Genomic DNA, 16,265 nt, shown 5'->3' on the forward strand with positions numbered 1-16,265 from the left:
AAGATACAATGCTGGTATGATTCTTCAACCAGCACCACAAACCTTCAGTAGATACCCCTCCTACCTTATTACCATTGCAGAGGATGAAAAATATCATTTATGCCCCAAACTAGGCCAATCCACACAAACAGATGACTTCAGTATTCCCCCTCTTCCCTATGCTGTTTCTTCTCCCTACTCTGTATGAGTCTCACTGAGAATCTGTAACCATTATCCCTTCTCTTTTCTTAACCTATAGATTCATCTTTTTGTTTCTAATCCATTCCTCTAAAGGTACAAAGTTTTGATTCACAACTTGTCTTAATTTTCTTGTTGAAACCAGTGCTGTTTCTGTGCAATGAAAACGGCAACACTCAATTTCTGACCTGTTGTTTTCCCCTTTTTCTAATTGGTAATTTGTCAGTAATACCTTTTTCTCCTTGATCCACCTTTGTCTTATCTTTTCACAACACTAGGATGACATAAGCCTTAGAGGAGTGCCCGCAGCAAATTCCAACGGTGTGCTTATTACTTTAGTATAGACATTAATAATTCATACCAATAAAATAACATTCTAAACATTTCACTCTGTCACATGTTTAATATCTCCTTAACTAAACAGAAAACGGTATGTTTGGAATCCAGAACAAACAAACAAAAAAAAATGGAAAACATCAGTCACACTTCTGGAAAAAAAAATGGTATTTTTAACATTTTAAGTTGTTGTGCCGAAAGACAACCATGAGTGTAAGGTTTTAATAAGCAACATTCAAATTATTTCAGCATAGTATAAAGAACAAAGAAATCTGATTTGAAAGTATATAGGAAATTAAAAGTAATATCGTGTAAAAAAGGAGTCTAAAGTTCTAAATATTTTAATGTGAATCTGTGTATCATTAGATGAAAGCTTAAGCTAACAAGCTTTCGAAGCAGACAATAACCAGGAGTTTTACATTAAGACAACTAAGTATTTGGGAGGAACATCCTGGATACTATTTGATCCTCTACTCAGAAGTGATTTTTTAAGTTTACTTGCGCCCTCAATGTTAACAGGAGCTCTTTTTCCTTAACAGTTTTGGATTTTTGTCAACAGCCATTACTAAAAGAACTTGGTTCCAGAATTACTATCCAGTTTGTAAATTATACCTAACATAATAACATTGTATTTACCCTTAAAGATTCCTGGAACGAGGAGGCCTGGTACTGTGCATATTTAGCAATTGTTGTATGAGATCTACTGCTTTCACAACGCCAGATTTTCTTTGTTCCAGTGGGGTCCCAGTTTTCATCTGCTGGCTGCAGTAGTTGCGTCCTTACTTCTACTATGTGTTCATTATTTGCTTCTACCAGTGTTTTGGTAGAGAAGAGTCCTAGATCTAATATATATGAATAAAAGTAATACATGATAGTTAAAATAGAATAAAAAGTTTCAGGAAGACTTAAATTAATATTTAAAGTTATCTAATGGCTTAAATTAAAGCATATATAGATTTTTCTCAGTCATCATAACATAACCCAATTAGAGTTTAAAAATTAAAGCTCATGTGATAAAGACCTTCTGCAAACAACAGTAGAAGCCTAGAATAAAGCTGGCAGCTACTGTATGGACTATATTTCCAAGGAAAATTTTACCTTAATTCTGCAAACAAATCTGTAAACACAGCTAAATCTATTACCATGGAAATATTTTTTCAGACAAACTAGAGCTCTGAGAAGGTACTTTCATTATATAATATAGCAGCTATTAACAATGATAATTTTTCTACAGAAAGTTAAAAATACTGTACAATCAGATTACTATTTATTAAACCTGAACAGAGAAGGTAATGTAGAATGTTATTAAACCTGAATATAGACTGTAATACAGAATGTAATTGCAGACATAAAATATCTACTTATAAGAACTGAGGAACTTCAGATTTTTTGGTAAATATACGCATTTTTTTTGAAGAAAGAAACCACGTAACATAAACTTACCTAATTTAAGCGCTCCAGCAAGGCCACGTATTACAGTAACAGGGTTGTTTGGATTTGTACAAAATTGATGTAAAGGTGGAAAGAAAGCATCTCGTTTATTTTCCAACTGTAAAATTATAATGGAATATTAGATGTCAGATGAATTTAGATTCCTTATTTGTAAAATAGGAAAGAATAATAAGAAATGAGAAACAACAGAAGGAGGTCATGAATTTTATCCATTTTACCCGTATGTTGGTGAATGAACAACTACATCATACAATCATCTCCCTGTTACACGCTGGGTTCGCTCCTTCCAAAATTAGTTTGTTACTGTAACTGATTTCTTGACATGAATTATTCCAGGTTGCTTTGGCTTTTGTAACTCAGTTTTCCTGCAGTTTATTTCTTTACCTGACAGTACCTTTACTGGTACTAATCTGGAGAATTTTTAAAAGAGCCTGATAATATGCTAATATTCTTTTAAAAAGTCTAAAAGGTAATTCTACAGATAATGGGTACAAGGAAGAGCATAATTAGAAAGAATACTCACACAGTACACCTCATGTTAACAAGAAACAGTGATTCTTCTATGTTTTTGTACATCTATGACCTCAATTTTATGCTATGGTCTGTCCCCTCCTTCTCTCCCCCCACCTTTTTTTAATTGTTATGAATGTTTTAACATCCTGAGGGCAGAGTTCATAGAAAATATCAATAGCACTGTAGACAGAGACTATGGAGATACTGAAGCCATCTCTTTCCATCAATGGAGCACAGTGCAAAGCTTCCAAATACTGAGATTCATGCTGGTGCATCTACGCAGTACAGCGCAACGTGGCTTTTTATCAGGTATGATGGTCTCTAAAAAGGGTGAATTAACTTAGACTCAACACTTGAAGAAAACCCATAGTATTGTTTCCAACCTAACCTTGCTCTCAGGCAGACAGCTGGTGTGGTACTAAACAAAAAAGCTGAGCGCTTCTGGTCCCAAAGTTAGACTGAGCAAAGTCAGTCAGAGGTTTTTACACTAACTATGTAGACAGACTGTAATTTATTCCTCTGTATTATCACAAAAGCTAGCTCAAATTCTCCACGAAGTTATTATAGGACTTGATTTCACTACAGATTTTTAAATGGTTGCCTGAGAAAGAAAATAAAAGAAACTAAAATCCATCTTTTCTTAATTATTATATTTTGTTGTTACCATCACCTCAACTTTTATTAGTTTTCTTTACTGTATTTTGAAGCAGATTGTAAGGAAAGTTCAGTTTCATTATTTACTCATTTATCACTTAAACAGTCATTTGCAAATTATGCATAAATATATTTGAAATATCATGCATTATACCTAACAAACTATTTTTCCTTTTAGTCAGTATCTTAGGTATTAAAAAACAACCCCCCAAATTTTGAAGCCGTTTCCTGTCTTGTTTACTGGTCAGCTGAAATTCTAAATTTAAAATTTTTTGGAAAATCAAGACTATGTGACAAAATGCTCTCTAAGATTTGTATTTTGTCTGCTTATGTACTAGTTGGGAGAGCACCGTAACTAGAATTCAGCTGTGAAGAGTATTTCTTTAAAACAGTTACGGAAAACAATTCAGATAACTACAAAAAGACAGTAAGTGATGTACTGCTTCTGCCATTAGATTTACTTACATAAATACTAGGTGTAGGTGGATTCAGCTTGTCCTTTGGCAAGGGAGGGTACGGTGGAGGTGGTGGTCGTGGAGGTGGACATTTATCCAATAGAATACTACTGTTAGATAAGCCATTTTTACCCAGATTCCTAAAAGGAAAGAAGAGCTGCCTGCGTCAATACTTGACAAATGAAATAACAACACACTAGTGTTACTGCTTCAAAAAAAAAAAAAAAAAAAAGAAAAAGAAAAAAGAAAAGAAAAAGACTTATAAGGGTATATCATAATTCAAGAAGGAAATAAAGCTCATATAAGTTTTAATGAAGGATTCTCAATGTATACTTTGATGTCATTCATAATTATTCTCACTTTGCCGCCAAACTTGCAAAATCATCACTATTAGTCAAAAATATAGCTAATTTAAATATAAGCAAGTATGACTCATTTGTCAAAACTTAACACAGAAAGTAGGTTTCAACTTAAAATATAGAAAAATCTCACTGGGCTGGCACTGGGTAGTGGATGATCAGTTCATAGCAACAAGAAGTTTGTTTTTTTGAGAGCAACACTGAGGTAAAGCAGTCTGGTACTTTAGTACGCAGCACTGCCACAGGGCACAAAGTCGTAAAACGGTAATGCCTCAGCCAAAAGACTACTGGAGTCACAAAAAACTAATCTACAACACTAACAACACTAAAACTAACACTCTCCCCTGCCCTGATTTATTCACTTCCAAAGCCAGAAGGAGCCACTGTTATATGATCTGATTGTCTGAGTAACGTTAAGACAGGGACTGTTCAACAAACTGTTTCAGCTGCTGCTGGAATCAGGGACCTTGCTTGCTTGCTTGCAATTTCTAGCCTTTTTCTGGAGATTTCCAGACACGGACAAGTCGCTGTGTGCTCATTACCTCTCATTAACTTCTTCTACAGTGAACAACCTCCAGCGCTGAAAATCTGCATTTTATTTTTAGTGTACATTCAATTTCCAGTCACTATCACCAGGAAGGTAATTTACAACTAAGTCACTTCTTAAATTTTTGTTTGTTATAACAAGACTAAAGTACTTCAAACAATATTCAAATCCTTCTTCAAGCCCCACTTGCTTCACCAGTCATGGTCCTTGTCACCTCTCAGACCCCACAAAATAGTATGTTTTAAAAGTATAATTTAATCAATCATCCTCATAGAATTTCCTGATTGCAGAAAAGCTACTTTTGTAACAATGATTCTCCAGTAGAAAACACAGCAGACATACACTGCATGAAGCTTCTAGCAATAGAGCATGTTCCTCAAACTCAGAAACTGTGATCCTGGCACAGAGAAAAATTTTGAAGGTTGATGATGGAATGTGAAATCATTATTTCAAATCAAGTCACCACAAACCACGAGTAATGTGGACTTTGGACTTGAAATCTTTGGCTCAGAATGAACAGACTGACTGTTATGATAAACATTTTCTCTAAAATGAGCAAATATCTCTCCTACCTCTGACCGTAGCAAGGATAAGCATCCCAAGAAACTGGTGCTCATCATGACAAGCTACAAGCAAGCCACTCCAACTCAAATATTACGCCAAATTTCTAACTCATATACGGCCATCCTCTGACAGAAGGACAGAGCAATATAGACAAAGACAGATTTGACAACTGTTTCCAAAGCACGCCTGTCAAAATACCGAACACATCTTATTCCCTGTGCTAGGAATTAGCCTTGTGCTAATACCAGACTGCAACCTCCAAGAAACTGAAAGAGCAATGAGGAAGCTTTGATCAGGCATCATTCAAACTGACAAAAAGCTCACTGACCCATGCTTGATGTCTGATGTAGTTCTTGCAAAGACTCTATTACCCCACAAAAACATAGAAACATAGCGATGTAAAATAACCACCACCCAAACACATCAACCACAGCTGCATCAATCTGAGATTCATCTGTTCAAGATGCACCTATAACCTGAATAGCAGAAAGCAGAAGCAACTATAATCTCTGCACTATACAAGCAAGAAAAACAAATGTACAGTATTTAAAAAAAGCAACTATGAAGACATTCTGTTTGAGCTGAGGAACTGTTTTCAGGCAATTTTGAGGCAAGGAAGATGACAAAGGCTGAATCTGTAGAAAAGGGGCCAGTGGTCAGAATTAGTGTCAACTAAGCTACTCTAGTCACAAGGTGATCAACACACAGCAAATAAAACTCAGTAAAGCCAGGGTACATGGGGTCTTCAGGGAGGAAGGATAACAGAGAAACAAGAAACTCCTACAGGTTGAAAGAAATTAAATATTTGAAAAGGTGAAGGAGATGCAGTAGAAAGGACAGCACAGAGAAAAAGCAGAGGAGATGAACAGAGGTATCTTATAAACCCAGCACCTGAAGCTGATACTACAGTAAATGACTCTGCAGTCCTCTATTAAGTTACTAAAAACCTATGTGGAAATTTCAGGAGAGGAAAAGGGGCCCAAGAAAAGTAAAGGAGAGATAGGAAAATGCTTATTATTCAAGTAGCACGTAAAGCAGATGGGCAGAATCTTTCCAAGCCATCTTTAACAGACCATTTAATTCTTTTTTTTTTTTTTTTTTTTTTTTTTGGGGGGGGGAGGACTATGAATAACTTACTATTAATAACAATTCAATTCAGCTATTGAAGAGTAAATCCGCAATCAACAGTGCACAAAACAGTGATGGAAATTATAAAGAACACCACAGAAATACTAAAAAGATTTGACACTGGCACATGATAGAAAATGGTACGGACTGAAGGCCTCTCCAACAGTGGAAACAGAGAATGACGACCAGTACAGTGAAAGACCCTTTTGGACCACAGCTAGTGGAAAAGAAACCCTACATATCTCTGTTGCAATTTATTTTTTTCTTTTTGCAACAGAATTTCATACAGGGTAAAAAGAGGCAACAGATATAACATTTAGGAAAACACAAGCTTGATTTAGGCCCTGAAAAAAGCTGCATGGCATGAACAGCCACACATGATACCAGGATGGAGGAATGAACAGAAGGATAGGCTTCATTCATCATTCATTTAGATTGACTTTCCTGGGGAAAGTGGCTTTCCATAGACTGCATGGGCTGCAGAACATCCCTCATGCCCACAGCAGCCAGCTGAAGTTGTCACCCTCATATAGGTGAGGACAAGGTGTGAAGTGATATGCAGCAATGAATCACTGATGAAATGATTCACTGTGAACATTGTCCTGAATCTAAGCTGCAACTCTTTGTGCACTGCAATTTCGTTGACAGATGAAACCAATGCCACCAGCTCATGCAAGCGCTTCAATCCGAACTGCAATCACCATGCTCAGGAGCAATCCTAACAGCAGCAGACTAATCAGATAAGTGAAATTGCCTGGATTTTATGTAATTAGCTGATGTCTTGAATAACCACCAGATCCATTAATCCTCCTCCTCTCCCCCCCCCCCCCACCATTTTACTGCTTTCTAGGATACATTCCTACACCTTCTAAAAAGTTTACATCCTTCAATCTTAGAGCACAACTTCACATCTGGCTATATAGAAAAAAGTTTACGAGAAACACCTGTGTGACCCAGTTTGTTCTGCACCCCTCCTCCTCTTCATTATGTAGCACTAATATTTTGGCAAATATTAACAGTAACACTTCAATGCTATCTAGGAATTCCTGACAAATGGAGATTGATGGCTCGGTCTTAGATGATGCCTTTAACTGCCTACCACCTATCTTTCCTAGTGTTTACCAACTTTGCTACATGTACAACTCAGTTGCTCAGTGAGCAGCTGGGATGTCTCTACACCATGGAGGATGGACTCCAATGACTCTAACCTCAGAGACTCCTCAAACAGCCCCCCTGCCACCAGCAAAAACGTTGCATAAAACAAGACCAAAACCTTATCCAAGTGCAGTATCATTAAAACAGAACTCACTAATGATTATTGTCCATTCACAATTACACAAAATGTACCCATAAGTTTTTATCCACTTAATAGGTACCATACTGATTTTGCATCATCCTGCTTGACTAATAAAGATGTCATGCAGGTCAAAGTTAAATGTGTTACACAGCTGTATTTATTTTAACTATTTTATTACATAGACTTTCAGCTACATCAGAGATATTAAGTTAACATGAATACTTACTTTCCACAAACCAAGACTGATAGTGACTAATTACTATCTTTTACATGTATTAAATCAATCCATTTCAGTAATTCTATTATTTCACTCAAGCCTAATGTCAGACTGACAGGATTACATTTACACAGGTCATCCCATTTATTTTTCTGAAAGTAGTTATATAGTCTTTCTCAAGTCCTTTTGAGTTTTCCAAGAACTATCAAAAAATCAGCATGAAAGATCAACAACAGTTCCCTGACCTGCTCCTTCAAAAGTTATGGATGTATGCTGTCCAGGCCTCTGACTTAAAAAATGTCAAACTTAAGTATAGCTATTGTTTAACATCTTCCTTGATTACTGTGAAAATGGAGAGTGATTCACGATGTGAATACCCTATCTGCCTTTTTCCCAAGCACAGAATAGAAATATTTACTGAACTCTTTTCCTCAGTATTGACTGTTCTAAAAACTCCCTGCAGTAATTAAGCATTACTGTTTTTCATGATTATTTTTTCTTCTGCTTTTTCATTCTTGGCTGTAGTTTTCTTCTGTCCTTTGCTTCTCTTACCAGTTCTCTAGAACTTTTTAGTTTATTTCTGTTAAGTTGTTAAAAAATATCCATTCTGCAATAGCACTTTTAAAAATATTTGCCATCTTTTGGTTTTTAATTGTGAGCTTTTGAGGATAATAAAGAGTTTCAAAACAATTCCCAGTTATCTATACATTTGGATTTTGATTATACATTATAGGCCTAAACTGAGTAAATTACAATTGTTTGCACTCAAACAGTCATTTTTGCTGTGAAGTAAAGTCAAAGTAAATTATTATTTGAGGATTATGTGCATAAGAATTAATGAGCTTTTGCTGCTGAAGAGATTATAGAGTTATTCTGATGAATGGAATTAAGATCCTCTCTTCCCCAAGAATCACATTTAAAAGGAATAAAAGGAACTGTGAATTTATGCGACACACTATCTTGAATCTATCAGAACTACCCAATTTGCAGAGAAGAAGAGACAAAACATTTTAAGGCATGCTGCAGAAGGCATTGGTTGAGGCATTAGAATGCATAATACATATCTGACCCAATCCTGATTCAAATAGAAACCCTATTTTTCTTAAAAAATGATAAAAATCATTTATCTCACAGTGCAAGTTACTACAAAACAAACAAACAAAGCAACCCCCCCCCCCAAAAAAAAAAAAAACAAAAAAAAAAACCACACACAGACAGGTATCAACATTCATTGCACTAGGAAGAAAGTGGTTATTCATGCCTTACTTTTGGCTTTCTGAGGCTTTTCTCCCCAGGCTTTTTCTATCGCCAGTAGAAAGAGATTTACTCTCAAAGGGCGACTCAAAGTTAAGCTTTCATTATGCTTAAACGCAAGTAATGCCAGATAATTATACAACCTGTTTATAATGTAATTCTCCGTCCTAGCTTTTTACAACTAGGTACTAGTTGGCAATACTCCCAGAGACCTTTTTTAAACCTACAGAAAATCCTACAATATCATCGTGAATTTTCTCATTATGTAAATGTGCTCCTAACCATTTTTGAATCCCATTCTGGTTTTGACCTCAATAGTACAAGATGGCAGTGAATTTCATAGGTTAATTATATATTATGTAAGAAGTAATTTTTAATGACTTTCACATCTTTTCTTTCTGTTTTATTTGATAATCACCTTGTTCTTAGTCTATTAAAAAAGACAAACAGAACATGTCTGTCGTGAAATAAAAGTATTATAACTAGTGGTACATAACTTTTTCATACTCTTAGCCTTTCATCTCTCTAAATTTAATAGTTTTAAAAAAAGCTTTCCTTATATTTACTCCAAGGTATTTCTGCTTCCCATGCACACATTTCTGTATTTGCTATACAGTTGTTGAAACAAAACTGAATATGTTATTCTAAACAGGACACAGATTGTGGATTCAAAATATTTAAAATTTATTTATTTATTATGTTGAAGTCGACTTGCTAGTAGTAATAACATGCCTTTACAGTGGTGGAAAAATTTTGCCTTCAAGTAAAATAAGCCCTTGCTGACCAAAAAAAAAAAAAAAATCCAGTAAAATGAGAATAAAGGGCTTTTGTTTGTTTGTTAAGAACAGCTCCTTTCTCTCCAAAGTGCTCCCCTTCAAATAAACTTTTGCCTCTTGGTGCAGTGCTCCCAAATCAGGTAGTTACTCACTGTTTGAATTCAGGATCCCACAGGCAGACTTCATTGCTGAGGCTCACCTTCAGGGAGATCCTGACTCCACGATAACGCTGAAGAAGTCTGTTTCTGCCACAGGCTTCGAAGTGGAGCCAGTTAAGCAATGAGATGCCTGCCTCCTTCTGCTCTTTCACTCCTCTTTGTGAAGCTTATTTCCTAAGGTTGTTTAACTGGTGGTCACCTCTTCCAGATTATTCAGCCTAGACAATTTTCTGTTTATCCTCCTAAACTTTTATCCTTTTAGGGCATCCCTTCAGAGGCAGCTAATCTCTCTCCTTTCTCTTTCTTACTCAGCAGATTGTTCTCTACTTTTTATCCTTCTACACCAAACAAAAAGGTTTGTAAGAAAGTATGATTCAAGTGCCTTTAATACGTATTCCCATCAAGTCCACATCTAGGAGTTTTAAAGTCATTCTTTTCATACATTGCCATAAAAATGACCACACTAAATTTCAGCTGATAATACAGTGACCACTTATTCAATCTGTTTCTTTAGAATTTTTCGAGGACTTCAAATATTACAAATATTTCGAGGACTACTATTGCAGTAACCATTCCAAATAACTATCAAATGAAATTTTTGTCCAGGGCTTTGCTTGCTTTTTCAAAGCCGTGAATGAACTTCTATAAATAACAATAAAAACAATAAGCAACTTCTTCTTTCTTCCATAAAAAAACAAAAAATTAAACAAACCAAATCAAACAAACCAAATCAGGAATTTCTCTTAAGTCCTTAAAGGAAGGACTTGACTTATTATCTGTTTCAGAAATGATAAAAGATGAATTAAAGTAGATGAATACAGAATTAACATTATTCCTCCAGTATATTAACTAGATACACCAGTTAAAGAGTGAAAAGTCAGTTGGGTTTCACTTTAGTAGAAATAAACAGCTCAAGCCTTAAATCTCAAATCTTGCGATAACATGTCATTAATTCTCCTTTCAAAAGAATTGCTCTTAGGGCAAAGATACTTAAACGTCTAAAAGAATAAGAGAAAGTTTTTGATAATAGTCTTTTAAAAGGAAACCTGATACCAAACTAGTCAAAGCAGCACTCTTCTTTTTTTCCCATGTGTTAAAAGTCAGCTTTTCTAATAAGAAACACAGAGCAGTTATTTCTAGTGTATTACTTGGTAAATACTTGTATTACTCAAAATTACTTGGTTTCTTTCATAACCTCTTATAAATGAGGGATTTTCTCAAAGAATCTAAGGAAGGATAATTCATTCAGTAGTATACGCCTCTGTTATTTTGGCCAAAGGCTTACGGCTTAAAGAAATTTAGGTTAGTATCTAGACAGTTTACTTTTCAAAAATAGTAATCTAGCTGTTTTACAAACACCTTAAATTTTTCTGTTGCAATCAGTTTTACTGGTACTGAAGACTAACCAAATTACAGTTCTCAAAATCACCTCCTCGCTTCTCTTCCATCTTAACACTCCAACAACACTTCAACTGAATGAGCACATTTGTTACCCTATTATTCCCCAGAACAGCATTTTAATGAGATTTTCGTATTTCTGTCAATAGTTCAGCCTTTGCATTTCTAAATTTCTTGCAAGTTTTCAATAAATATCATCTAATCTCTCAAGAGAAGCTTCTTTTGCAAATATCAATAGCTGTTCCAGCATCTTCTGTTTGACCCTTGCTCAGTCTCTGAAACAATCTCATTTCACCACATGAATAGACTATGTCTTGGTTAAATAATTCCTCAACATCCTCACTGAGGAAGACTGACATAACAAAACTTTTCAGCTTCTCTGGAAGGACCTTGCCCTGCTTAAGCACTTCCTTTAGTTTTTGGCAAAACAAAACTTTTAACAAGTCTCCTCTCACAGACCAAGCAGCCTATTCACATACCATAAAACAAGGAAAATCAAATAGAGTTGACTACTTGGCATGTGTTTTGCATTTTATGATACGCAGTATCTCCTTTCATCTAATGGCTTCACTTACTGTTATTATTTTTTTTAAGGGGACATTTGTTTACATAGAGTAGAATTAAGTAGTTTACACGGAATAAAACTATGAAATTATAAAATTATCTCCCAAAATTTATTTCTGCCTAGCTATTTTCATTTCCATTAACACAGAATCACAGAATCAGTAAGGTTGGAAGGGACCTCTGGAGATCATCTAGTCCAACCTCCTTGCTCAGCAGGGTCACCTAGAGCATGTTAGACAGGGCTGCGTCCAGGCAGGCCTTGAAGATCTCCAGAGGAGACTCCACAACCTCTCTGGGCAACCTGGTCCAGTGCTCTGTCACTCTCACAGGGAAGAAATTCCCCCTCACGTTCAGGTGGAACTTCCTGTGCTTCAATTTCTGCCCATTGCCTCTTGTCCTGTCCCATGGGACAACTGAAAAGAGTTTGTCTCTGTCCCCTTGACACCCTCCCTTCAGGCACTTGTACACATTGATAAGACCCCCCTCCCCTCAGTCTTCTCTTCCCCAGGCTGAAAAGGCCCAGCTCTCACAGACAAACATCCTCAAACTACTTGAAAAACATCCTATTTTAATGCCTTATTTCTGAGCTCCTTTGCTTTTAACATACAAAGAAAAAAAGAAGCCATCAACTTCCAAAGCTTTGATATTCCTTTGTTTTTAGGTAACACATAAAACTGTAATAGTGTTAACAAACAAGTCATGTACAGTGTTGTTTTCTGAAAAAAATCCCTCCTGTGAGATACGGAATTACCCTGCAGTTCACTATCACATCGTAGGTCAATTATAGTTACTTTGTGAATCAACTACATGCATTATTTAATCCCAAATCGCTAATAGTTTCAGGCCTTTTGTGCTCTGGACATGCATCAACCTGTAGGTCTACATTTTTTTTTAAAAAAATTCAGCTTCTTTTAGGTAAGTCTTTTTAAAAGCAGTAAGCATTTGAGTAAAGATTATTTAACAAATAGATCACCAAGGTATTTCAATGTGATTTATAAATACTAATAAACCCTCCAGTTCAGTAAGTAAATATATATTAAATAGAGCCAAATTCAGACTAGCAAATAGGAAAATAAAAATCAGTATTACAGAACCCCAACTATGAAAAAACTAAAAAGTTGCATCTAACTGTTCCTTACCTGCCAAAATGTCTTTTCCCCCTGCAAAACCCTATTAGGGCAACAGAGCATCAAGTATTGTCAGAAAGGAAAGAAAATGCCAGGAAATAATAGAAAATAATTATTTGCATTAGACACGAAGACAGAATGTCTTCCTGGGCATACCACTTGAAATAGAGCACGTATGAAACAAGTGGCAAACATGAATACATTTAAAACCCATAAGATGTAGCTCCAACATTTAAGAACTAATACTACAGGATAATTCCCTTTATTCACCCAAATACCTGAAGGTTATTCTTAGCACAGTTAAAAAGAAGTTTGCTAAGTAGGTGTTTTCTAGTTTTCTATTGTAGATAGAGTACTTAGTGCAAATTTTTACAGTATTTTAAAAAACTTTTTTGGCTAGAAATTATCTTTTGTACCTCAGAATGCACTTACAGAGAGAGCATCCAACTACAATCACTAATGTGATTACAGTGCACTGTGAACCGTGTATATTTGATTCTTTGCTATTTCATTACCTCACACTGGGTTAAAGGCTAGCAAGCTATATTTAAGTTCATAGTGCCTGATATGGTAGTACACAAACATCTGTTATTCCATTCTATCTAAAGATTTTCTTTTTTAACAAATAAAGGTTTTCAGCAGAGTATCTGCTAACTAGTATCTGGGTGGGTTAGCCTCTTCCTCAAATTTATGTATGTAAATTAAAAAAAAAAGATAAGGATGGCAGGAAAACAAAGCTCTGAATTGGCTATTTCTATTAGGATGGAAAAAATACGTATGCAAAGAGCATTCCACACAAGTTTAAATGCTCCTCAATTGCACCTCCAAGCTGAATAGATCTTTTTAAAACTGTAACTAACACAAATCAGGAACCGCAATAATGAGGATAACTTAATTTTCACATATGGGAAAATGTCTGATTCCATTTACACTTTAAGTTCTTCAAAAAAAGAACAGCAAGTCTGTAACAATTTCTTTTATTTGAATTTGCAATATAGTTACACTAACACAAGAAATTGAAGCTATTTTTATATTTATCCTAGCAACAGCATATATATGGTTCCAATTTATAAACTTTTAAACTCTTCATTTTTATGAATGTGATAGATGCAGGTATTTCACTTGAAAAACAGACACTAAAAATATTACAGGATTACATTACATTCAATATATGAAAAATGACAAAATAAACTCCGTATAAAATTTCTCTCTATTCTAGGAGATGACTGCTATTAAATTTTAAGATCCTCATCTATGATTTTGATTAATGGTGAATATTTCAAATTCCTCGGACCTTGAAGGTATTTAAATAACACAGAATATTACAACAATACAGGAAAAAATACTAAATTAATCATAATTTACAGCCATTATAAATCATGAGTCTACAGAAATGAATATAGCTTTGGTCACTGATTATGACATCAGTGAGTTGTAATTTTTTTAAAAGTATTTTCTATTCTTTAATCCAATCTTCTAAAATTATAAATACTTTACATTTATAATAAATTGCTACAGACTGCTATAATACTCTGATCAATATTACTCATCAAATCGATTATCTAAATACAGGGTTTCTAAGTGGGAGGAGAAGAAAAAGGAAAATCATCTCAGAAGGTTGCAGAACTCACTGGGCCTTAGAAAACATTTTTGTTATTACTGCTCTGGCAAAATACATCTTTTCTTGATGCAGAGGATTCGCTGAAATTACTCTTTACATTGTTAGAACCTGCATTTAATGAAACGGTTGGATTTGAAAGAGACTCTGAAGACGTGCTGGCTAAGCTATAATGATAAAATCCTAACACCAACTTCTCCTGGAAGTTTCCCTTGACATCTGCATCAGTGCTATACCAAACCTCAAAGAAATAGCCAGTATTATGCAACCCTCACAGATACATTCTCGTTTCTTTTTCATTGGAAAGAAGATGGGGGGTCCACCTGTCATTTTTGATCATTTAACAATACTGAGATAAGAAATAAATGGCTAAATCAGAAGCATGCGAAGTTTCACGGCTTGTAATCTGCTACACTGCTTTGCAGTAAGACAGATGTAGGAAACCACCAGAAGTATTAACAGAGTGCATTTAAACTGACCAGATGGAGATAAAGCGAGCCTAATCTTTCTACTGCTAACATGCCTGTCTAGGAGATGGAATGTATGCATCAGAGATGAATGCTGGCTGATTTAGCTGCAGTAGTTAAAGTCACTGTTGCCCTCAGCTGTTTATCATCCTTTCCCAAAGGCTACCAGCTATTGCCTCGATGGCAGCAGCTGATGCATTTCTACACCACAATCACCATAGCTCACACTACAGCATTTTTGCCTAAAGTCACTGCTCAGAAATACCATCTTGAATTTCCATAACCAAGTCTGACACACTTGTGCATTCTCTATTGCTAGTAACAAAAGTGCCAGGAAAAAATCCACACAGTTTGCATACGTACACTGCAATCTATTGTCAGGTTTTTCAGTGGCTATGTTCACTTCGCTTAAGTCATTTCTGATGTAAAACGATTAAGCTTACTGGCTGAAGTTAAAAAAAAGTGAATGCAACATATCTAGTAATCAACTGGAATGCGAGATGGACTAAGATCTGCACTTCTGAAGCAAAAATAAGCCAACAACTAGTCCAAATATTGCATTTTTAAAGCAAAATCCAGCATACAAATGATTTTTAATACTTGAGACGCACATACTAAAACTACTGCTACCAAAAAAGATCTTCTCTATTATAGAACTGGAAAGAGTAGTTGATATACCAGATGTTTGTGCTGCCATTCAGAAGCACCTTAACAGGCTGCAGAAATGGGCCAATAGGAATCTCATGAATTTCAATAATGGCAAATACACAGTCCTGTACCTAGGGTAGCATAACCCCTCACATCAGTAAATAAAAGAACATTTCTTTGGTGCAAGGGTGGCTGAACACTGGAGCAGGTTTCCCAGAGAGGCTGTGGAGTCTTCACCCAGGGAGACAGTCAAAACTTGACTTCACACAGTATGGGGGTAACCTGCTTCAGGTGACCCAGCTTGAGCAGTAGGGATGGATTTGGCAATCTCCAGGGGTCCCTTCCAAGCTCAACTGTTCTGTGACTACTTATGAGTTCAGCAATGAGAACACTGATTTAATAATGACAGATCAGATCCAGGCTAATCATTTTTATCAAGGAAAAAAAGAATTAATACCAGCACTGAACATGAAAACAAAATTACTTATTTTGTTACTAAGTTAATAATACTGTCACTTTTTTTTCCTTTTTTTTTTTTTTTTTTTTTTTTTTTTTT

General features: G+C 35.5%; 1 protein-coding gene across 8 annotated transcripts in view; it reads right to left on the reverse strand.

Annotated features, from left to right (window-relative positions):
• Nucleotides 1-16,265, reverse strand: part of KDM6A (lysine demethylase 6A) — a 158,802-nt gene that overhangs the window by 19,217 nt on the left and 123,320 nt on the right. For all 8 annotated transcript variants that reach the window (XM_062599581.1, XM_062599574.1, XM_062599564.1 and 5 more), the window contains 3 exons: nt 3,598-3,727; nt 1,957-2,062; nt 1,150-1,355 (listed from right to left, as the gene is read on the reverse strand). In XM_062599581.1, the coding sequence (XP_062455565.1) occupies nt 1,150-1,355; nt 1,957-2,062; nt 3,598-3,727 (442 nt within the window). The remainder of the gene's footprint in view (nt 1-1,149; nt 1,356-1,956; nt 2,063-3,597; nt 3,728-16,265) is intronic.

The sequence above is a fragment of the Rhea pennata genome, chromosome 1 (genome assembly GCF_028389875.1).
Source record: "Rhea pennata isolate bPtePen1 chromosome 1, bPtePen1.pri, whole genome shotgun sequence".
Taxonomy (NCBI): Eukaryota; Metazoa; Chordata; class Aves; order Rheiformes; family Rheidae; genus Rhea; species Rhea pennata.